The 24147-nt window shown below is 43.6% G+C and overlaps 2 protein-coding genes across 4 annotated transcripts in view; one reads left to right on the top strand and one right to left on the bottom strand.

The window, feature by feature from the left end:
- Positions 1 to 24147, top strand: part of LOC139532128 (tubulin beta-4B chain-like) — a 394248-nt gene that overhangs the window by 169757 nt on the left and 200344 nt on the right. The gene's annotated exons all lie outside the window — the stretch shown is intronic.
- The window catches only part of LOC139532133 (transmembrane protein 163a-like), a 62556-nt gene that overhangs the window by 4942 nt on the left and 33467 nt on the right, over positions 1 to 24147 (bottom strand). For 2 of the 3 annotated variants that reach the window (XM_071329334.1, XM_071329332.1), the window contains exons 5-7: positions 17698 to 17794; positions 6339 to 6450; positions 690 to 831 (exon numbers count right to left, since the gene is read on the bottom strand). In XM_071329334.1, the coding sequence (XP_071185435.1) occupies positions 690 to 831; positions 6339 to 6450; positions 17698 to 17794 (351 nt within the window). Of the gene's footprint in view, positions 1 to 681; positions 832 to 6338; positions 6451 to 17697; positions 17795 to 24147 lie in introns of all 3 variants that reach the window. The other variant, XM_071329333.1, reaches the window with a different exon arrangement.

The following is a 24147-nucleotide window of genomic DNA, read 5'->3' as shown; positions in this document are numbered from 1 at the left end:
GGCAAAAATATATATATTTAGGAGCAGTTGATTTACTGTGTGAGGGAAACAATTAACTTTTTTTTTTACAGTTAACACCAAAAGCGGCTCCACTAATGTTTACAAGCGTAGTGACCATTTTGGTGTCTGAATGTTGCTTTCGGCCCCACCTGGAAAACAATCTAAGTGAAACACTGGCCGTGTTCGTTTTGCATCATTCCATTGATGCAAAACGTGGTGAAATCTCCACCCACTGGGGCACCGGGCAATGTAAAACATGCGCATCCACTGGTATGTACAATGGACGTTTCTACTCCAAGGGCCTTCTCAATGGTTACAATTTAAATGACAACATTTCTGTTATTTAAATAAGTGTATTTCTCAGGGGACATAATGTACATGTGTGTAAAAGTGATTGAATATTATGTTTCTTCTAGATACAGATCTAGGATTAGCTTCCCCTCCGTGAATCCTAACCATTGCCGGGCAAAACTGACCCAATATCAGTGTTTAGAGGCAGTTTCCCCCTACACCTGGGATACTCAACTCTTACACTACGAGGTCCGGAGCCTGCTGGTTTTCTGTTCTGCCTGATAATTGCACACACCTGGTGTCCCAGGTCTAAATCAGTCCCTGATTAGAGGGGAACAATGACAAAATGAAACTGGCTTTGAGGTCCAGAGTAGAGTTTGAGGGCCGTACCCACTTACTTGACCCCGTAGGCCAGGATGATGAGACCTATCAGGACCCCTATGGACCCGTCCAGGTACCACACTTTGGGATCGTGCTTGAACACCGTGGCACTGATTAGGATGGAGAAGCCCATGACTCCGCCCACCAGGGAGTTGAAACCTGTAGATCAGACAAGAGAGGCAGTTTAGTCAACTGTATTATCCCACAGAGGGAAATAGAAATAGCTTGAACATTAACAACAATGAACACATGTACATATATTTCATGAAATGACATGTAGTCTGCCACAGAGTCTTAATACGAAAGTCCATAAAACAGAATGAACAGAGACGATTTTGAAACCTTTTCGATTGGGTCTCCTCATTCGATTCATAAGAGCCCACTCAACTGGCTCTCTCGGCACCTCAAAAACACACCGACTGACAAGGACCTCAGGCAGTCTTTTACATACTGTATGTTTGATATGACCAGGCTGGGCACGTCAATTACCTCCGTAAAGAATATCATCTATGGCGCTGTATTCCTAGGGGCAATCTGCAGTTCTAACAACAACAAAGGGACACCCCGTCAGTGTTAAACAGCTAAGTGACAGGGCTGGAGAAATGTAACCACTCAAATTGGATGCAAGGACTGAACATCCATGAGATCAAACTTACACAGAGACTACAGTGTTTGTTTACATTTCTTAAAAACAAGGGCGCAAAACTAGCTTATACTTTGGGTTCCGATGGGGTACAACAGTTGAACTAAGCTTATGTAGCATTTATAAGTTATATTCTTCAAGAATCAATGAGTATAAAAAAAAATATATATCATTCACTTAAGTCTAAAAATGTATGTAGCAATCACAGATTGCCCCTTTGATGGCTTGTTTAATGTCACATTTAGACGAAAATCTGGTAGGTAAATAACTCCTACTCTATTCTGCTAGCTGTCACTCTCACATACAATTTAACGAACCCCACACACACTTTAATGAGCGAGTATCTCCATCCAAAGCTGACCTTTCAAATTGGTTTGATGCCAGCCTGTTTGCCACAAATCTCTTATTGAAACGAGAAGGGACATTAAGAGCTCAGCAGCTACGGAGTTGTCGATAAAGACTCCTAAGTAGTGAACAACTGTCTCAGGTATAGAAGTAAATAGATGTTCGGCCCAGTACCTGAGGGTATACTATATGCAATTCTCCGGTCTGTGTGGGTAAAAACCCAGCACCTACCGGCTCTAAAAATATTGAAAAAGAGTGCATATTTGAAATTTTAAAGGTTTTAGTTATATCTGTTTGGGCTTCTTGCAGTCAATTGCAGTCTACAAATTATTTGTAATTATACTGAACAAAAATATTAAACGCAACATGTAAAGTGTTGGTCCAATGTTTCATGAGCTGAAATAAAAGATCCCAGAAATGTTCCATACGCACAAAAAGCTTATTTCTATAAAATGTTATGCACAAATTTGTTTAAATCCCTGTTAGTGAGCATTTCTCCTTCGCCAAGATAATCCATCCACCTGGCGGGTGTGGCATATCAAGAAGCTGATTAAACAGCATGCTCATCACACAGGTGCATCTTGTGATGGGGACAATAAAAGGCGACTCTAAAATGTGCAGTTGTGTTACACAACGCCACAGATGTCTCAAGTTGAGGGAGCATGCAATTGGCAGGAATGTCCACCAGAGCTGTTACCAGAGAATTTAATGTTAATTTCTCTAAATAAACTGCCTCCAACGTCGTTTGAGAATTTGGCAGTACGTCCAACCGCCCTCACAACCGCAGACCACGTGTAACCACGCCAGTCCAGGACCTCCACATCCGGCTTCTTCACCTGCGGGATCGTCTGAGACCAGCCACCCGACAGCTGATGAAACTGAGTATTTCTGTCTGTAATAAAGCCCTTTTGTGGGGGAAAAGTAATCCTGATTGGGTGGGCCTATGCCCTCCCAGGCCCACCCATGGCTGCACACCTGCCCAGTCATGTGAAATCCATAGATTAGAACCTAATGAATTTATTTCAATTGACTGATTTCCTCATTTGAATTGTAACGCAGTAAAATCTTCGAAATTTTTGCAGGTTGCGTTTATCAAATCAAACTATTGGTCATACACATATTTAGCAGATGATATTGTGGGTGTAGCGGAATGCTTGTGTTCCTATGTCCAACACTGCAGTAGTATCTAACAATGCACAACAATACACACAAATCTAAAAGTAAAAATCGAATGAACAAATATATAAATATTAGGATGAGCAATGTCAGAGTGGCATTGATAAAAATACAGTATATACACATGAAATGAGTAAAGCAGGTTGTAAACATTAAAGTGACCAGTGATTCCATGTCTATGTGTATAGGGGAGCAGCCTCTAAGGTGCAGGGTTGAGTAACAGGATGGTAGCCGGCTAGTGATGGCTATTTAAGTGATGGCCTTGAGATAGAAGCTGTTTTTCCAGTCTCTCGGGGCCTAGCTTTGATGCACCTGTACGGACCTCACCTTCTGGACGATAGCTCGGGTGGTTGATGGCCTTAATGATCTTTTAGGCCTTCCTGTGACTTCAGGTGCTATGTGTGTCCTGGAGGGCAGGCAGTGTGACCGCACCACCCTCTGGAGAGCCCTGCGGTTACGGGCGGTGCGGTTTCTGTACCAGGCGGTGATACAGCCCGACAGGATGCTCTCAATTGTGCATGTGTAAACGTTTGAGAGGGTCTTAGGGGTCAAGCCGAATTTCTTCACCCTCCTGAGGTTGAAGAGGGGTTGTTGCGCCTTCCTCACCACACTGTGTGGGTGGACCATTTCAGTTTGTCAGTGATGTGTACGCCAAGGAACTTTAAGTTTTTCACCTTCTCCACTGCGGTCTTGTTGATATGGATAGGGGTGTACTCACTTGGCTGTTTCCTGAAGTCCACGATCAGCTCCTTCATTGTGTTGACGTTGAGGGATAGGTTATTTTCCTGGCACCACTCCACCAGGGCCCTCACCTCCTCCCTGTAGGCTCTCGTCATTGTTGGTAATCAGGGCTACTATTGTTGTGTCGTCTGCAAACTTGATGATTGAGTTGGAGGCGTGCATGACCATGCAGTCATGGGTGAAAAGAGTACAGGAGGGGGCTGAGCACACCTTGTGGGGCCCCTGTGTTGAGTATCAGCGAAGTGCAGGTGTTGTTTCCTACATTCACCACCTGGGGGTGGCCCATGAGGAAGTTCAGGACCCAGTTGCACAGGGCGGTGTTCAGACCCAGGGCCCCAAGCTTAATGATGAGCTTTGAGGGTACTATGGTGTTGAAGGCTGAGCTACAGTCAATGAACAGCATTCTTACATAGGTATTCATCTTGTCCAGATGGGATAGGGCAGTGTGATGGGCGATTGCATCGTCTGTGGCTCTATTGGGGCGGTACGCAAATTGAAGTGGATCTAGGGTGTCAGATAAGATCGAGATGGTATGGTCCTCAACTAGCCTCTCAAAGCACTTCATGTCAGAAGTGGGTGCTACAGGGCGATCGCTTTTCTTGGGTACAGGAACAATGGTGGACATCTTGAATCAAGTGGGGACAGCAGACTGGGAAAGGGAAAGATTGAATATGTCCGTAAACACGCCAGCCAGGTGGTCTGCGCATGCTCTGAAGACACGGCTAGGGATGCCGTCTGGGCCTGCAGCGTTGCGAGGGTTAACACGCTTAAATGTCTTACGTCGGCCACGGAGAACGAGGGCCCACAGTCCTTGGGAGTGGGCCGTGTCAGTGGCACTGTGTTATCCTCAGTGGATAAAGGGGTTTCGCTTGTCTGGGAGCAAGACGTGTCCGTGACCTGGCTGCTTTCCCCTTTGTAATCCGTGATTGTCTGTCCCGTGTTTGAGCCGTTGAATTGTGACTCCACTTTGTCTCTGTACTGACGTTTTGCCTGTTTGCCTTACGGAGGGAATAACTACACTGTTAGTATTCAACCATATTCCCAGTCAACTTGCCATGGTTAAATGTGGTGGTTCGCGCTTCCAGTTTTGCGCGAATGCTGCCATTTAGCCACAGTTTCTGGTTTGGGTAGTTTAACAGTCAGTGGGAACATCCCCTATACACTTCCTGATGAACTCAGTCCTATTGTCTGTGTATACGTCAATGTTATTTTCAGAAGCTACCCGGAACATATCCCAGTCCACGCGATCAAAACAATCTTGAAGCGTGGATTCCGATTGGTCAGACCAGCGTTGAATAGACCTTAGCACAGGTACTTCCCGTTTGAGTTTCTGCCTATAGGAAGGGAGGAGCAAAATGGATTCGTGATCTGATCTTCCGAAGCGAGGGCGGGGGAAGTCCTTGTAGGCATCCCGGAAGGGGGAGTAACAGTGGTCGAGAGTTTTAGCTGCATGAGTACTACAGTCAATGTGTTGATAGAACTTCGGTCACCTTTTCCTCAAAATTGCTTTGTTAAAATCCCCAGCTACAATAAATCCGGCCCCAGGATATGTGGTTTCCAGTTTGCACAAAAAGCCAATGTAGTTCCTTGAGGGTTGTCGTGTTATCGGCTTTAGGGGGAAAATACAAGGCTGTGACTATAACCGAAGAGAATTCTCTTGGGAGGTAATACGGTCTGCATTTGATTGTGAGGTTTTCTTGGTCAGGTGAACAAAAGGACATGTGTTTCTGTACATTATCACACCATGAACAATTAATGATGAAACATACACAGCCAACATTTTTTCTTCCTGAGAGTTCTTTAGTCCTGTCTGCGTGATGTACTGGAGAACACAGCTGATTGTATGGACGGGGACAGCATATCCGGAGTGAGCCATGATTCTGTGAAACATTATGTTACAGTCCCTGTTGTCTCTCTGAAAGGAGATCCTCACCCTGAGCTCACCCTGAGCTATTGTCCAGAGATCGAACATTAGCGAGTAATATACTCGGAAGCGGTGGATGGTGTGCACGCCTCCTGAGTAGGACTAGAAGTCCACTCTGAATAACTTTCCTCCGCCGGCGGCGTCCCGGACCAGCCTCAGAGATAAGTTCAATTGCTCTGGATGGTACGAACAAAGGATACAATTTGGGAAAGTCGTACTCCTGTCGTAATGCTGGTGAATACCGCCGCTCTGCTATCCAAAAGTTATTAACCAGCTGCAGAAATAACAAAAAAATGGTGCAAAGTTGCTCAGGCGCTAGAAGCAGAGCTACCATGTCTGTCGGCACCATCTTCAGTATATGTTCCAGCCCCATGACCATCTTCTCAAGAAAAGAAATTGGCCTGGGGCTGAATCTAATTGATGGTCACTGCCCTATATAGTGCACTAAGTAGTTCCCAATATATTCCACAGATTTCATGATGGCGTCTAAGCCAATAAACCTTCCATCTTCGTGCACTATGGGAATAGGGCACCATTTCAGACACAACCATAGCCTCCTATACACCATACCTTTTCCCCTTTTCTCTCCAAGATTCCCTATGGAGTTTTTCACCCTCGTGCTCCACCTTCCCCCAATTCTCTAACTGGCCTGAACTCAAGTGGCCTAGATCAGGCAGAAGTATGCGTTGCTTCCTCAGAGTTCGGTAGCTCCAGGGTGAGGTTTCCCCTAGGTACAGACCAAGGATAATCTTCTCCTAACAATCCTAATAGAAGAAGAAAAAAAACTGACTGAAGCTCATTGTCTTGGCGCAACTACACACCGAGTTAGGTACCTACCGTCTGTGATGAGGGCGCTGCTAGTGAGCACCCTACCCAGCATGAACTTGACCACGGCCAGAATGACACACATCACGCCACTGACGATGGACACACTGAAGAGGAAGTCATCCTGATAGAGAAGAGTAGATGAGAGGGGGATTGGAGAGAGAGAGGTGACGAAGAAAGTAAAAGAGAGCGAGAGAGAGTGGGTAAGTGTTGCAGAGTGCCTCCGCAGTAGCATTAATATTGCACTACGGCCTTACAGGCCTGAAAAGCTGCATTTCTGCGAGGTTAATAACCTCATCAGTCCCATTAAATCCCCTAGTGAAAAAATGCACCACTTTCATTAATCTGCTTGCTCTGCCCTCATATTTAGCATCACATTGAAGTGTTTTACCATTTTATTTTCAGTACAACCATAAAGTTTAATTTATGAGTTTAATTGAAAAATGTCAACAAAATAAGGCCACCAAACAAATCTGACAAAATGAATTTATAAGAATGCTGTAAGTACAGGAATTGTCTGCTCAGTGGGGAACGAATATCCAACTAGCAAGTGACAACTGTGTGGAGTTCGACAACTATGTGAGCTTATTACAGTATTATAGACACTGTCTTGCGATTTCCTATGATCTTCAATGTAGAAGAACCCCTTACCTTCTAACGATTCGTGTGGCCTGTGAGCGCCAGAGTAAAACAGGTTACATATGAAAGACTCACGAACATGCACATAGGGGTCATAATAGTTTGTAGGTCACAACTGTCGGATGTTTTTGTTCGACGAACCGTTTTCGGGTCCGCCCTTGTCTCACATACAACGCTCTAGCTCAGCCCCCGTTAAATCACACACTTATGGTTGGTATCATGATGCAGAAGAAATAGACCAATCAAATGCAACAACCCAGCAGTCTGTAGCTCAAACACACAATGTTTACATGGGGTTAGAAGCCCTAAATCCTGCCGGTGTGATGGTGGGACAAAGCATTTTAAAACAGGCAACAAATAACAGCCAGAGATAGTCTACAACTAAGTATAAGGACGGTGAAGCCTGCAAGCCCAGTAAACACACGGTATATTCCTGAGTCATTGTTGAGCTTAGAAAGAAACAGATGTTAGTGCAGGGGTGCAACAACCTCTACGGACAGGGAAGGTCATGACACTCACGTTCTAAAATTCCTTTCCTAGTTTTATCAATACACTGTGATACAAAAAGGACCAGTGCCCGTATAGAGGGTGAGTCACGCTCTCTAATACACCCCCACCCCCCCCATCTAGTACACTACTTCTGACAAGGGTCCATATGGCTCTGGTCAAAAGTAGTGCACTATGTAGTAGAGAATAGGGGGTTGTTTGGAATGCAAACTGAGACACACACTCAAGTGCGTTTACATAGTGCCTGACATTTACAGTTGACAGTCCAGGATTTTCTTTGAGGAATTGAATGCACATCTCAAAAGCTGTGTCCCGATTCTCTACCCTTCTCCTGAAGTGTGCATTTGTCTTACAATGGTAAATCTATTCAGCCAATGCAGAGGTGTCTCTCCTCTTAAATTGAATTTTAATACACCTGTTTCGGAACAACTCCGGCCCTATTCTCACCACGAGATATGAAGGAGAGAGAGGAGCAGGGTGGCGAAACAGAATTCTACTTTCCAGTTCACATTACATCCTTGCCTTACCATAACTTTCGTTGTGGCTGGCAACATAACATTGGTCCACAGTTCAAATTGACCGTAAATATCACAGTAGCCACTAGCCAGTAAGCACAAACTATTCAACAATGACAGAAATGTTCCACCTAAAACATATTAGCTACACTGTTGAATGCAACAATTCACAAACGTGTGCAGACAATTAAAAAGGTTTATTCTCTCGGCCGTAGAGCTACTCTTTACATTTTAGCTTCAAGACATAAGCAGAGTTGCTAACAGCAGGTCTTCAAGTAACAATAGCGAATAAAAAAAAAAAAACGATTAAACTTCATATTAATATAAAAGCACAGTAGGCCTACCTTTCAAGATTACAACAAACCAGGCTTCATTTTTATAACTATTATGCAAATCATTACATGTGTAATAGCAAATTGTAACTGAAAACATGGGTATAAGTGAATTCACTGGGAAGCCCATACCAGCAACCCCAAAAACATTTAATAAAACGCCTCTTGATTTGTCAACGTGTACAATGTCTGTGCTTCAGTCTGACTGTAGTCTACTGATAACCACAGCTACAACTAGCCTAGAGGAGCCTATCTGATCCCATCTGGGCCTGGCCAGGGAAAACATAACGTCATGTTTTTATAGCCTAAAATAGGCCCATTTACTTGTGTTCTGAGAAAATGTGAATGTGATCCAACTTCGGTTAATATTTTAACTGTGGTGGCTGGGCTAACTAGGCCTTTTTAATAAAAAAAATAATTGACTGGAATTAATCAACACAATAATGACATACTGTATGAGTATCGTTTTAATTACAAATGCCTTCACAATTCAACCCTGCATACATACAGCGAGCTCAGCCCTGATAGTTTTATTGTAAAATTGCAATGGTTCTCTTTGTCCGTGTAAAGTGTTAATATTTTCATCAAAGCATTTATGAAACAAACGTTCAAAAAGAATGGAAACGTCTTGGCAGGGGGAAAAACTAATTTTAATAAATGTGGGTGTCATAGCCAGCCATTAAAAAACAATAAATGCCAGAACAGGTCTAAATATAAGTGTCATGACCGTGTTAACCTGTTTATAATAGTCATACGACAAGTTGTCAGCTGTTAAGACAAACTCAGCAAAAAAAAAGTCCTCACTGTCAACGGCGTTTATTTTCAGCAAACTTAACATGTGTAAATATTTGTAGATTCAACAGACCAACTGAACAAGTTCCAAATCATCAAATCAAATGTATCATCAAATCTTCTTACATTAGCTGATATATCAAAGTGCTAGCACGGTAGCTAGGAAAAACTCCCTAGAAAGGCCAAAACCTAGGAAGAAACCTAGAGAGGAACCAGGCTATGAGGGGTGGCCAGTCCAAAGACATGTGACTAACAGAAATGGAATAATATGTCCCTTAACAAAGGGGAGGGGGGTCAAAATCAAAAGTAAGTCATTATCTGGTGTGGCCACCAGCTGCATTAAGTACTGGACTGCACCAGATTTGCCAGTTCTTGCTGTGAGATGTTACCCCACTCTTCCACCAAGGCACCTGCAAGTTCCCAGACATTTCTGGGGGAGAACGGCCCTAGCTCTCACCCTCTGATCCAACAGGTCCCAGACGTGCTCAATGGGATTGAGATCCAGGCTCTTAGCTGCCATGGCAGAACACTGACATTCCTAGCTTGCAGGAAATCAGCCATACTGCACATTCTGTGCGGTGGCATTGTCATGCTGGAGGGTCATGTCAGGATGAGCCTGCAGGAAGGGTACCACATGAGGGAGGACGTCTTACCATTAACGCACAGCGTTGAGATTGCCTGCAATGACAAAAAGCTCAGACCAATGATGCTGTGACACACCGCCCCAGACCATGACGGACCCTCCACCTCTAAATTGATCCCGCTCCAGAGTACAGGCCTCGGTGTAACGATCATTCCTTCGATGATAAATGCGAATCCGACCATCAACCCCTGGTGAGACAAAATCGCGACTCGTCAGTGAAGCACTTTTTGCCAGTCCGGTCTGGTCCAGCGACGGTGGATTTGCGCCCATAGGCGACGGTTGTTGCCGGTGAGGTCTGGTGAGGGCCTGCCTTACAACAGGCCTACAAGCCCTCAGTCCAGCCTCTCTCAACCTATTGTGGACAGTCTGAGCACTGATGGAGGGATTGTGCATTCCTGGTGTAACTTGAGTAATTGTTGCCACCATCCTGTACCGCAAGTGTGATGTTCGGATGTAATGATCCTGTGCAGGTGTTGTTACACGTGGTCTGACACTGCGCGGACGATCAGCTGTCCATCCTGTCTCCCTATGGCGCCGACTTAGGCGTCTCACAGTACGGACATTGCAATGTATTGCCCTGGCGACATCTGCAGTCCTCATGCCTCCTGGCAGCATGCCTGGGCATCTTTCTTTTTGTGTTTTTCAGAGTCAGTAGAAAAGCCTCTTTAGCATGGGAAACAGTGTTTAAACCCTTTACAATTAAGATCTGTGAAGTTATTTGGATTTTTACGAATTATCTTTGAAAGACAGGGTCCTGAAAAAGGGACGTCTCTTTTTGCTGATTTTATCACACACTTATGACAGTGTCATTACTTGACACCCAGTGTCACGTTAAGTGTTAACGATTTTTTTACTATTCCATACCCTACAAATTTCTAATATCAGCAAACCGTTTCAAAAAGACTGCTCTGCTAATACCATTTACATTGTAGGAGTGTTGGCTCAACAAGAATTCTGTTTACACTGCCCTGCTTCAAGGGGGGATAATTGTCGGGCGAGTTTCGTGACCAACCTCAGGAGGTATCAGTCGAGGCATAGCAAATACCTATGTGTACATTTGAGTAATAACTGTGGTCGACGGTGTTTTAATGAAAACGTAGCAGCAGTCTAAGGCACTGCATCGCAGTGCTAGCGGAGTCACAACAGATCTGGGTTTGATACAGGGCTGTGTCGCAGCCAGCCGAGACCGGGAGACCCATGAGGCAGCGCACAATCGGCCCAGGGTCGTCTGGTTTAGGGAAGTGTTTGGCCGGCTGGAATATCCTTGTCCCATTGCGCTCTAGGGACTCCTATGGCGGTCTGGGCGCATGCAGGCTGACACCTTTGCCAGGCGTATGGTGTTTCCTCTGACACATTGGTGCGGCTGGCTTCCGGGTTAAGCGAGCAGTGTCAAGTAGTGTGTCTTGGCGGGATCATGTTTCGGAGGACTCATGGCTCTCGACCGTCGCCTTACCCGAGTCCGTACAGAAGTTGCAGAGATGGGACAAGACTAACTACCAATTGGATATCACAAAATTAGAGCGAAAAGAGGGATAAACAGTCCCGTTACAGCTTATTTTTACAAAGCAAACGTAAGAGAATGGTATCGACCTGCAAGGCGTGCGATCAAATTGACTGTTTAATTTAACTCTATTCCTAATCAAAAGGGAAACGAAAACATGCTAAATGATGCAAAACATATCCTTGACACTATCCAGCAAAGCAAACAAGCCAGCCCACTGAATTAATAACAAATGGAGGGAATGAGCAATAATTGTACAAGTTACTTCACTATGTCATTTAAATTAGGGCTAACTGAATGATGAGGGTGAAGAGGGTTGAATTTAGAAAAACAAAAGTAATGACGTGTTTGAGTTGTGCCTATTTGACCGTTGACGCTCATGTTAATAATTCGACCACGCACATTACGGGTAGATCCCATTCTCTTACGTTTACCTTTGTAAAAATAAGTTACATGACTGTTTTATTTACTTAAACTGTATTACTAATCAAATGTATTGTAAGGGAGAAGAAAATATGCTATGTGTGTTGCAAAATATATCCTCGACTCTATCCAAGTTGATGAGCGGTTAAAACGATGCCAGTCAGCCTGCAAATCGAAACTATACCAAAATGAATTTCACACATAAGAGATAGCCTATAGATAAGATTACATTGACAATAATCTGATGAGTGACAATATTAGGCCTATCAGTTGTCAAATTGTACATGAAGAGATGGGGGCTTCTTGTAATTGACAGTCACATGCAGGTAAAACAGTGATCTCTCATACGTTATTATAATTTTTATTTTATTTAACTAGGCAAGTCAGTTAACCTGTCTGGGAACGGGGTTCCGCTCGCGGGGGACCCCTCGCCAACAGCCAGTGAAATTGCAGGGCGCAAAATTCAAACAGAAATCTCATAATTCAAATTTCTCAAACATACAAGTATTAGACACCATTTAAGATAAACTTCTCGTTAATCTAACCACAGTGTCCAATTTCAAAAAGGCTTTTCGGCGAAAGCACAACATATCATGATGTTAGGTCAGCACCTAGTCACAGAAACCATACAGACATTTTCCAACCAAAGAGAGGTGTCACAAAAAGCAGAAAGAGATAAATTTAATCACTATCCTTTGATATTCTTCAGACGACGACACTCCCGGGACAACATGTTACACAATACATTTATGTTTTGTTTGATCAAGTTCATATTTATATCCAAAAACCTCAGTTTACATTTGGCTTTGCCTCAAACATCCCGTGAATTTGCACAGAGCCACATCAATTTACAGAAATACTCATAATAAACGTTGATAAAAGATTCAAGTATTATGCACAGAATTATACACTGCTCAAAAAAATAAAGGGAACACTTAAACAACACAATGCAACTCCAAGTCAATCACACTTCCGTGAAATCAAACTGTCCACTTAGGAAGCAACACTGACAATACATTTCACATGCTGTTATGCAAATGGAATAGACAAAAGGTGGAAATTATAGGCAATTAGCAAGACACCCCCAATAAAGGAGTGGTTCTGCCCTCACCCTCCGATCCAACAGGTCCCAGATGTGCATGTGTCTGCTCAAACGGTCAGAAACAGACTCCATGAGGGTGGTATGAGGGCCCGACGTCCACAGGTAGGGGTTGTGCTTACAGCCCAACACCGTGCAGGACGTTTGGCATTTGCCAGAGAACACCAAGATTGGCAAATTCGCCACTGGCGCCCTGTGCTCTTCACAGATGAAAGCAGGTTCACACTGAGCACATGTGACAGACGTGACAGAGTCTGGAGACGCCATGGAGAACGTTCTGCTGCCTGCAACATCCTCCAGCATGACCGGTTTGGCGGTGGGTCAGTCATGGTGTGGGGTGGCATTTCTTTGTGGGGCCGCACAGCCCTCCATGTGCTCGCCAGAGGTAGCCTGACTGCCATTAGGTACCGAGATGAGATCCTCAGAGCCCTTGTGAGACCATATGCTGACACATGCACATTTGTGGCCTGCTGGAGGTCATTTTGCAGGGCCCTGGCAGTGCTCCTCCTTGCACAAAGGCGGAGGTAGCGGTCCTGCTGCTGGGTTGTTGCCCTCCTACGGCCTTCTCCACGTCTCCTGATGTACTGGCCTGTCTCCTGGTAGCGCCTCCATGCTCTGGACACTACGCTGACAGACACAGCAAACCTTCTTGCCACAGCTCGCATTGATGTGCCATCCTGGATGAGCTGCACTACCTGAGCCACTTGTGTGGGTTGTAGACTCCGTCTCATGCTACCACTAGAGTGAGAGCACCGCCAGCATTCAAAAGTGACCAAAACATCAGCCAGGAAGCATAGGAACTGAGAGGTGGTCTGTGGTCACCACCTGCAGAATCACTCCTTTATTGAGGGTGTCTTGCTAATTGCCAATAATTCCCACCTTTTGTCTATTCCATTTGCACAACAGCATGTGAAATTTATTGTCAATCAGTGTTGCTTCCTAAGTGGACAGTTTGATTTCACAGAAGTGTGATTGACTTGGAGTTACATTGTGTTGTTTAAGTGTTCCCTTTATTTTTTTGAGCAGTGTAGATATACTTCTCCTTAATGCAACCGCTTTGTCAGATTTCAAAAAAGCTTTACGGAAAAAGCAAACCATGCAATAATCTGAGTACGGCGCTCAGAGACCAAAAGAAGTCAAACATATACCCACCATGTTGCGGAGTCAACTGAAGTCAGAAATAGCATTATAAATATTCACTTACCTTCGATGATCTTCATCAGAATGCACTCCCAGGAATCTCAGTTCCACAATAAATGTTCTTTAAAGTCCATAATTTAAAAGTTCTTTAAAGTCCATCATTTATGTCCAAATACCTTGTTGTTCGCGCCTTGAGTTCACAAATCCAAATTCATGATGCGCGATCACTAGGTCCAGACGAAAAGTTAAAAAGTTCCGTTACAGTCCGTAGAAACATGTCAAACGATGTATGGAATCAATCTTTAGGATGTTTTTAACATAAATCTTCAATAATGTTCCAACCGGAGAATTCCTTTGTCTTTAGAATTGCAATGGAACGCAGGTCGCCCTCACGTAAGCGCGCGTATTCACGTAATCATGCCACTCTGGCATGATATGATCATGTGATCATGCCACTCTGGCAGACTTCAGTAGAAGCCTCAAACAAGGTTCTAAAGAATGTTGACATCTAGTGGAAGCCTTAGGAAGTGCAATATGACTCAGACACTGTATATTCGATAGGCAATGAGTTGAAAAACTACAAACCTCAGATTTCCCACTTCCTGGTTGGATTTTTCTCAGGTTTTCGCCTGCCAAATGAGTTATGTTATACTCAGACATCATTTAACAGTTTTAGGAACTTCAGAGTGTTTTCTATCCAATACTACTAATAATATGCATATATTAGCATCTGAGCCTGATTAGCATGAAGTTTACTCTGGGCACGCTTTGCATCCGAACGTGAAAATGCTGCCCCGTAGCCCAAACAGGTTAAGAAAAAAATCTTATTTACAATGACGGCCTAGGAACAGTGGGTTAACTGCCTTGTCCAGGGGCAGAACGACAGATTTTTACCTTGTCAGCTCTGGGATTCGATCTAGCAACCATTCGGTATCTGGCCCAATGCTTTAACCGCTCAGCCCCACTATATAGTATCTGAAAGAGCATATTCTGCAGTTTCTATGACACTCACCTTTGTCAAGTAACTCTAAAAATTCAAAGAGGTGCAGCTCTTGTTCCAATTTCACTTTTGCCAAGAATATCCATGCTGTCCATGCATTCAGCACATGACCACTCACGAGGCAGCATTGCTCTGGCTACTAAGCAAAAACGAGTAACATTAAATTATCCTGTTATCATGTCATCAATGGATGAAAGAAACCAGATAGAAACTGATAATGCATGTGCGTGTGACTTCAGTTAAGTTTTGGTTAGCTGCCTATGTCGAAACCAAGTACTTGCTCAATGGCTTTCCATATCAGGGGGGAAATGAAACCAGCCAGCGGGTGAGTGAGTGACTGGTTTTCATAGTCGTAGAGCCTTACATGGGCAAAGGCAGACATGTGACCATGGACAACTTCACATCAATTTCCCTGGCAGACAAGTTGATTGCAAAGACTAGCCAGTGAAACAATAACGCGGTAGCTGCCCCTCTCTGCGCAAAACATACCAGTGGAGCAGTACTCCACAGTGATGAAAGGTAGAGCAATGTACAGATGTAAAATAAGAGTGTTTGCATCCTCAGCACCATGCATCCAGTGTTGTCGCTATATTTGACTTTGTCGCTATATTTAGCGAGTATTCAGACCCCTCTAGCGAGACATTTTCAAAAAAGCGACTAGCGACAAATCTAGCAACTTTTTCTGGTGTTATTGGAGACTTGACGTGAATGTACGTATCATTCTTACTCTTCTCAACGAGCAGCGTGTGCTGCTGTTGGCCCCACCCCCGTCCCAAAGCACTCACAGGCGGCCCAGGCCTTGCGCAGCAGTCCCTCCCAGCTGCAGTCGCAGGATATGTTCACCCCTCCGTGTCCAGACTGAAAATGAATTGCGCATGCGGGAAGCCACCGCTGGCTGACCCCGCCCAGGCTTACACTCAGGGCGGGATGTAAATGTTAAAAAAATTACATACAAAAAATAACAAAAAAAAGAACTAAGTAACTCTGCCAGTGTCTCTCTTTTGGGTCACTTTTGCCGGTCCCAAGCCAAAAACAAAAACAGAAAAAATAAATAAAAAAAGAATCGACAGAAGTTAATTTGCAGTTCTAAACATATTTAGGGTGTTTTTTTACTCACTTTTTGTCACTCCCACAACGTTATTTCTCTCTCTTACAGCATCCATCACAATTACATGCACATGGCCAATTATGCAAATTAGATGATGGCGTCATTTAGCGACCTTTAGGACAGCCAATAGCTACTTTCCTTACTGAGGAGTTGGCAACACTGAATGCATCCCACTGGATCTGGCATGTGAGCTTCGTGAGAACCACATGAACAGCAAGAAAGAATACAGCTGCCAAGCATGCAGCCAAGGGCACAATACAGTGTCTGATACAAACAAATTACTTATCTCGTCATTAATATACATTTCCACAAATATTTCTTTATGCAATTCATCCTTTACAATTGTTCATGCACTGGTGCTTTTGTTCAGGAATACAGGAAATAATTTCACCTGGGCACCTGGCTGGTTACATTATCGTCATCTTTTCATTTCTACTTTGTCAAAAATAGCTGTAAATGGACTTTATTAATTACTGTCACTATTACTAATCAAATCTACAAATAAAATTGTATTGTAAGGGAAACAAAATGTAGGCCTAATATATCCTATTTTCTTCTAGGACTTTGTATAAAATTATAAAAATAAAACAAATAACTTTTTTTTTTTTTTTACATGGATATATTACCATGAATATTTCTTTATGCAATTAACAATTTACAATAGTTTATGCACTATTTATCAAGTATGTTTGCGCACCTTGCAGGTTGATATGCATCTGATACATATGATGTAGGGCTCGCCCGGCATTGTTCTCTAGTGGGTACTTATATGCTAAAAGGCCAGCGGTTCTAGTGTTAAATGTGTTGCACTTTAGGTGTTCCACCAATAATTGGCCTCATTCCCTCGAGCCAAATCATAGGTAGTGGTTGAGAGATGGGATCAAGAGACGCTAGTACGAGGAGCTCCACCTTCTCTCTTTACACGTTACGGGCCAAATATCCCCTCCCAAAACTCAAAAGCTGCGAACACCTGCAAAATCGTGATTTATCCGATTAGCCAATGATGAAAAACCCAAACACCAGAAGTGCTTATGACAAAGGCCTTAGGCTACCTGGTTTGCTTTCTATTATTAAAAAACGGGCTCTTAGCTTCGACTTAAGCGAATGTATTCTCTCCCTGATGTTTCTACGCAGACTGACTGCTGCTTATTGCCTGGCAACAGACTGATGTCAGTCAGACTGATGGCCTGACATTATACTGTAGAATTCTGACACATAGCAGAATTCATATTCCATTCTATTTAGGCAAGTTGTCCAGGTCCCGAGGCAGCAAAACATCTCCAAACCATCACCACCATTGGGGCAGGTAGCCTAGTGGTTAGAGCGTTGGGCCAGTAACCGAACGGTTGCGAGATCAAATCCCCGAGCTGACGAGATAAAAATCTGTTGTTCTGCCCCTGAACAAGGTAGTTACCCCACTGTTCTTAGGCTGTCACTGTAAATAAGAATTTGTTCTTAACTGACTTGCCTAGTTAAATAAAAGGTTAAATATATATATATATATATGTATATTTTAAAGTTCACCAAAAATAGCTTCTCATGTGGCTCCCATGTAGCTTTTTTCAAAATAGAGAGATAGGATGCAGTGTGCCGCCCCTGGATTGAGAGTTATAGGTGCAGTTAAGGGTAAGTGCCTTGCTTAAGGGTACAACATCAGGAGATGGCATCTTACCACTTCAGGCATTAGCTTGGTAGCCAGGTCATGGATTGCCTTTCCCAGGATACACAGGGAGGACAGGATGAAGACCACACCCAGGATCACACAGGCTCTGTAGAGAGAGGGGGAGAGAGTTAGGAGGGGAGCAAGAGAGATGAAGGGAGACACAGTGGAAATGGAAGGAAATCGAGTCAGAACAGTGATTAAGAATATTCTGCTTTGAAAACACAGTTCCACGAGAGAAAGGATATGTCAGTCATTTACATAGATGCGAGTGAGGGATCATATATTGTATTTTAAAACATTTCTAAATCATTGGCCACAGGAAGACCTTTCCATGACAAAGTAGACCTACTGCAACTACCCATCATACAAGTTCATTGCAACTTACAGTAAGTAATACAATAGCAAATCGTCTCCATTACGTCCATGCATGTGGAAGAGAAAAGGCATCATTAAATAAACAATCATTTTGCTTTTCTCTATGGCGGATTTAGAGAGTGAACACAGTCTCAGAGGATCAATTTGAGAAGAGATTTTCTTTAAACAGTTTTATCCAATTAGGTAAGCCTGGCTGGGAGAAGGCCCCCCGCCAACAAAACAAAAGTCAACTATCATCTGGGGTAGTCAGGTTAGCCCACTGTTTATATTGTCTGCTCTCTCCCCTACTTAATCTAGCAGTCTAGCGCAGATTCACTATACCCACCATACAAATCAAAAGAGCCCATGAAGAGGCCAAAAACAAGAGAATTTGTTGAAAAACGTAAGTAGATAGTGTATTACAGATATTTCATAGTTGTGGCCAAAGGTTTTGAGAATGACACAAATATTAATTTTCACATAGTCTGCTGCCTCAGTTTGTATGTTAGCAATTTGCATATACTCCATAATGTTATGAAGAGTGATCAGATGAATGGAAATTCCCTCTTTGCCATGCAAATGAACTGAATCCCCCAAAAAACATTTCTACTGCATTTCAGCCCTGCCACAAAAGGACCAGCTGACATCATGTCAGTGATTCTCTCGTTAACACAGGAGTGCTGACGAGGACAAGGCTGGAGATCACTCTGTCATGCTGATTGAGTTCGAATAACAGACTGGAAGCTCCAAAAGGAGGGTGGTGCTTGGAATCATTGTTCTTCCTCTGTCAACCATGGTTACCTGCAAGGAAACATGTGCCGTCATCATTGCTTTGCACAAAAAGGGCAAGGATATTGCTGCCAGTAAGATTGCACCTAAATCAACCATTTATAAATCAACCATTTATCGGATCCTCAAGAACTTCAAGGAGAGCAGTTCAATTGTTGTTAAGGCTTCAGGGCGCCCAAGAAAGTCCAGCAAGCACCAGGACCGTCTCCTAAAGTTGATTCAGCTGCGGGATCAGGGCACCACCAGTACAGAGCTTGCTCAGGAATGGCAGCAGGCATGAGGCGAAGACTTTTGGAGGATGGCCTGGTGTCAAGGGCAGCAAAGAAGCCACTTCTCTCCAGGAAAAACATCAGGGACAGACTGATATTCTGCAAAAGGTACAGGGATTGGACTGCTGAGGACTGGGGTACTGTCATTTTCTCTGATGAATCCCCTTTCCGATTGTTTGGGGCATCCGGAAAAAAGCTTGTCCGGCGAAGACAAGGTGAGCGCTACCATTAGTCCTGTGTCATGCCAACAGTAAAGCATCCTGAGACCATTCATGTGTGGGGTTGCTTCTCAGCCAAGGGAGTGGGCTCACTCACAATTTTGCCTAAGAACACAGCCATGAATAAAGAATGGTACCAACACATCCTCCGAGAGAAACTTCTCCCAACCATCTGGGAACAGTTTGGTGACGAACAATGTCTTTTCCAGCATGATGGAGCACCTTGCCATAAGGCAAAAGTGATAACTAAGTGGCCCCGGGAAGATAACATCGATATTTTGGGTCCATGGCCAGGAAACTCCCCAGACCTTAATCCCATTGAGAACTTGTGGTCAATCCTCAAGAGGCAGGTGGACAAACAAAAACCCAAACTCCAAGCATTGATTATGCAAAAATGGGCTGCCATCAGTCAGGATGTGGCCCAGAAGTTAATTGACAGCATGCCAGGGCGGATTGCAGAGGTCTTGAAAAAGAAGGGTCAACACTGCAAATATTGACTCTTTGCATCAACTTCATGTAATTGTCAATAAAAGCCTTTGACACTTATGAAATGCTTGTAATTATACTTCAGTATTCCATAGTAACATCTTACAAAAATATCTAAAGACACTGAAGCAGCAAACTTTGTGGAATATTTGTGTCATTCTCAAAACCTTTGGCCACGACTGTACACTATGTTCAGACAAAAGCCATAATGGATGCCAGTGTGTGCGTGCTCACAGCTGGCTCGCACTCCACAGCACCCAGTCCGGGGGCCTCCCGGGTGGCGCAGTGGTCTAAGGCACTGCATCACAGTGCTAGCTATGCCACCAGAGACTCTGGGTTCGAGCCCAGGCTCTGTCGCAGCCGACCGCGACGTACAATTGGCCCAGCGTTGTCCGGGTTAGGGAGGGTTTGGCTGGCAGGGATATCCTTGTCTCATCGCACACTAGTGACTCCTGTGGCGGGCCGGGCGCAGTGCACGCTGTCCAGGTCGACAGGTGTACGGTGTTTCCTCCGACACATTGGTGCGGCTGGCTTCCGGATTGGATGTGCATTGTGTCAAGAAGCAGTGCGGCTAGGTTGGGTTGTGTTGTGTTTCGGAGGACGCATGGTCTCGACCGTCGCCTCTCCAGCGTCCATGCGGAAGTTGCAGCGATGAGACAAGACTAACTACAACCAATTGGATACCACGAAATTGGGGAGAGGGGAAAAAAAAAAAAAAAAACACCCAGTCCCCTGGGTCCGAACCGGAAGGTAACTAGGCAACACAAAGTAGCGAGAGGAGCCATGTAGGAATGGTTCCAGAGGTGCAGCGGGGGACAGACCTAGAGCTCAGTGTGTGTGTGTGAGAGAGAGAGAGAGACCTCCTAGAGCTGTGTAAAGTGCAATAACAGAATCTCCCTCACAACAAACCTGCCCAACCAACAGCTCAGCTGACTGAAACATCCGTTTGATCTTCAATGATCCTGCTACTTAGAAAAGTCCCTTTTTTTAGTCTTGGCATCAAGCACATTGCAAGATTGATTGTTTTGATATCAAAGTCGCAAGATGCAAGAACTTGACAGAACTGTAGTTGACTAGACTGAGTAGTTGACTAGACTGTAGTTGACACGCACGCAGTCATCCAGTCTGTCGACCATTTCTCTCCTGCTCCGTGTGTCATGTCAGCAGGAGAATACAACAATATTCTTCCAATTACAGTGGAAGAAAAATAAAAAAGTGCCGCAAATTCATGCTGCTCGCTCATTCGTCTCCAGACCTGGTAATTTAATTGTCCAGTGGCCTAGTGCCTTACTCCTGCCTGGCCTCTCCCCTGAGGGATCACACATATACACATTCACCCCCCACAACACACACCTAGGAGGCGCCAATTACTAGCTGCTGGGTAACAAACCTTCCAATTAGGATTCTGAACCAAAGCGATGTTCACTGGTACAACCGAAGGCTCATATTAGCCTGGTTAAAACTTCTCACGAGTCACAAACCCGGATCCGGGATCCCCCCCATCAAAAAAGCTGACTAGCACAGCCTAACGCCACAGGGATATCATATAATATATTTTTCATGAAATCACAAGTCCAATACAGCAAATGAAAGATAAACATCTTGTGAATCCAGCAACCATTCCCGATTTTTGAAATGTTTTACAGCGAAAACACAATATGTATTTCTATTAGCTAACCACAATAGCAAAAGACTCAACCGCATATTTTCACAATTTTTCTACCGCATAGGTAGCTATCACAAAACCGACCAAATAGAGATATAATTAGTCACTAACCAAGAAACAACTTCATCAGATGACAGTCTTATAACATGTTATACAATAAATCTATGTTTTGTTCGAAAAATGTGCATATTTCAGGTATAAATCAGTTTTACATTGCAGCTACAATCACAAATAGCACCGAAGCAGCAAGAATAATTAGAGAGCAACGTGAAATACCTAAATACTCATCATAAAACATTTATGAAAAATACATGGTGTACAGCAAATGAAAGATAAACATCTTGTGAATCCAGACAATATTTCAGAGTTAAGTGTTTTACAGCGAAAACACAATATAGCATTATATTAGCTTACCACAATACCAAAACACACAACCGCATTTATCAGCAGCAAAAGGTAACGATCGCAAAAAAACAGCAAAAGATATAAAATTATTCACTAACCTTGACAAACTTCATCAGATGACAGTCCTATAACATCAGGTTATACAATACACTTATGTTTTGTTCGAAAATGTGCATATTTAGAGCTGAAATCCGTGGTTATACATTGTGAAAACGTAGCAACTTTTTCCCAGAATCTCCGGATATATTTCTGACACTCACCTAATCTGACCAAATAACTAATCATAAACTTTACTAAAAAATACATGTTGTACAGCAAATGAAAGATACACTAGTTCTTAATGCAACCGCTGTGTTAGATTTTTTTAAATAACTTTAGTACGACATACAGCTTACGTTATAGCGAGACAGCGCCCGCAATGAGGGCGGAAAATAGGAATAAACATTTTCCACAGAAATACGAAATATCATAAATGGTTCCTACTTTTGCTGAGCTTCCATCAGAATCTTGTACAAGGAGTGCTTTGTCCAGAATAAATCATTGTTTGGTTTTAGAATGTCCTCTTCGCCTGTCGAATTAGCAACCTTAGCTAGCCAAGTGGCGCAAAGATGTCCATCTTCACCAAACGCAGAGAACGGAAAACGCCAAAACTCCCGATAAACGTTCAATAATCTGATAAAACTATATTGAAAAAACATACTTTACGATGATATTATTACATGTATTAAATAAAATCAAAGCCGGAGATATTAGCCGTCTATACCGAAAGCTTTTCAGAAGCCAATGCAGATGTCCTTCCCGCGCCTTGCTAGACAAAGGAAATTGGGGTCACGTCATTCCAAGAGCTCTTGTTCGACCTCAGATCAAGCTAGACACCCCATTCCACCTTCCACTGCCTGGTGACATCTAGTGGAAGGCGTATGAAGTGCATGTATGTCCATAGATTTCAAGCAAATGAATAGGAAGGCCCTGGAACAGAGCCTAGATTTCAGATTTTTCACTTCCTGACAGGAAGTTTGCTGCAAAATGAGTTCTGTTTTACTCACAGATATAATTCAAACAGTTTTAGAAACTTTAGTGTTTTCTATCCAATAGTAATAATAATATGCATATTGTACGAGGCAGTTTAATTTGGGCACGATTTTTTACAAAGTGAAAATAGCGCCCCCCTATTGACAAAAGGTTTTAAACCAGATTGAATGCTGCCCTCAAAATGGTGAAATCAGCATTCAAGCTTGTTTAACCAGGCTTATACACCAGAGGCTCCATGGCGATCTGCATTCATGAAACCATCCGAAACTGTGGCAGATGGTGTCTGTCAGGATGGAGGAAGAGGGGCGGCTTGCCAGGTCTTCACCTTTTTGTTTCCCCTCTCTCCTGCTTCTTGCCTCTGACACCCTGGTCATTCATTCACACACCATAATCAGTTCTGTGGTTGCCATGGCGCCGTGAGGAAACCTGGGCATAGAGCTCTGTAAATATTGTACATATTTTAAATGTATTTAAGTGTTTTTTTATTGCATTTTTAAATAAACCTTTTGAGAGATTAACTGAACTATATGGTGGTGACCTATGTACTTGCAGGACTGATTATGGCAAGTCAGTTTATATTTGGCTTGGCTAGATACTGTAGCTAATATGATTTGAATGATGCAGCATCCGCTTTTGGCCTGCACCGGTTCCTAGAGGGAACCGGTGTGAGGGGACACAGATGCTCGCCTCGTAGGGGGCTTTTCTGGACTACTGCCAAAGTATGGAGGTCTTACTGCTACTTTTACAGTCGCCGAAGCATCACCCAGGTGGGTGCTACACTTCTGATAGTGGACAAGCCAGCCTACCTATGAAAGAGGAGCTGTGAACATCGAAGACGACGTGCCCGATGAAGAGCACCGGCGGCTGTCAGATGTTTTTCTAACTCCCTGCACCATCATTGCGCCCTCCACTCAAGATACTACTTTTCCGAACTGCCTATCACATGAAGTTGTGGAAGACCAACACGTCATAAGAACATCCAGATCGGTATTTATTTTAAGCGACTGAGATTCTATGTGTAATGAAAAGCGCTATATCCATTTATTATTATAATAAAGGGCTCTGTCTGGGACAAAGGCCCCAGGTGAGACAGTTCTGCCTGGGTCTCGAAGGACCTGCCACCCGGCCTGTCTACATGGGGTGGAGTTGGACGCTGGAGGAAACCTAAACTAAACAAAAAACAGAGTCAGACATGGTTTTCGGAAACATGTAGCATTTCACGTAGGATTTTTCTGCAGCG

This window comes from Salvelinus alpinus, chromosome 10 (genome assembly GCF_045679555.1).
Source record: "Salvelinus alpinus chromosome 10, SLU_Salpinus.1, whole genome shotgun sequence".
Taxonomy (NCBI): Eukaryota; Metazoa; Chordata; class Actinopteri; order Salmoniformes; family Salmonidae; genus Salvelinus; species Salvelinus alpinus.
Note: the sequence above shows the minus strand (reverse complement) of the source record. Positions and strands in the feature narration are given on the sequence as shown.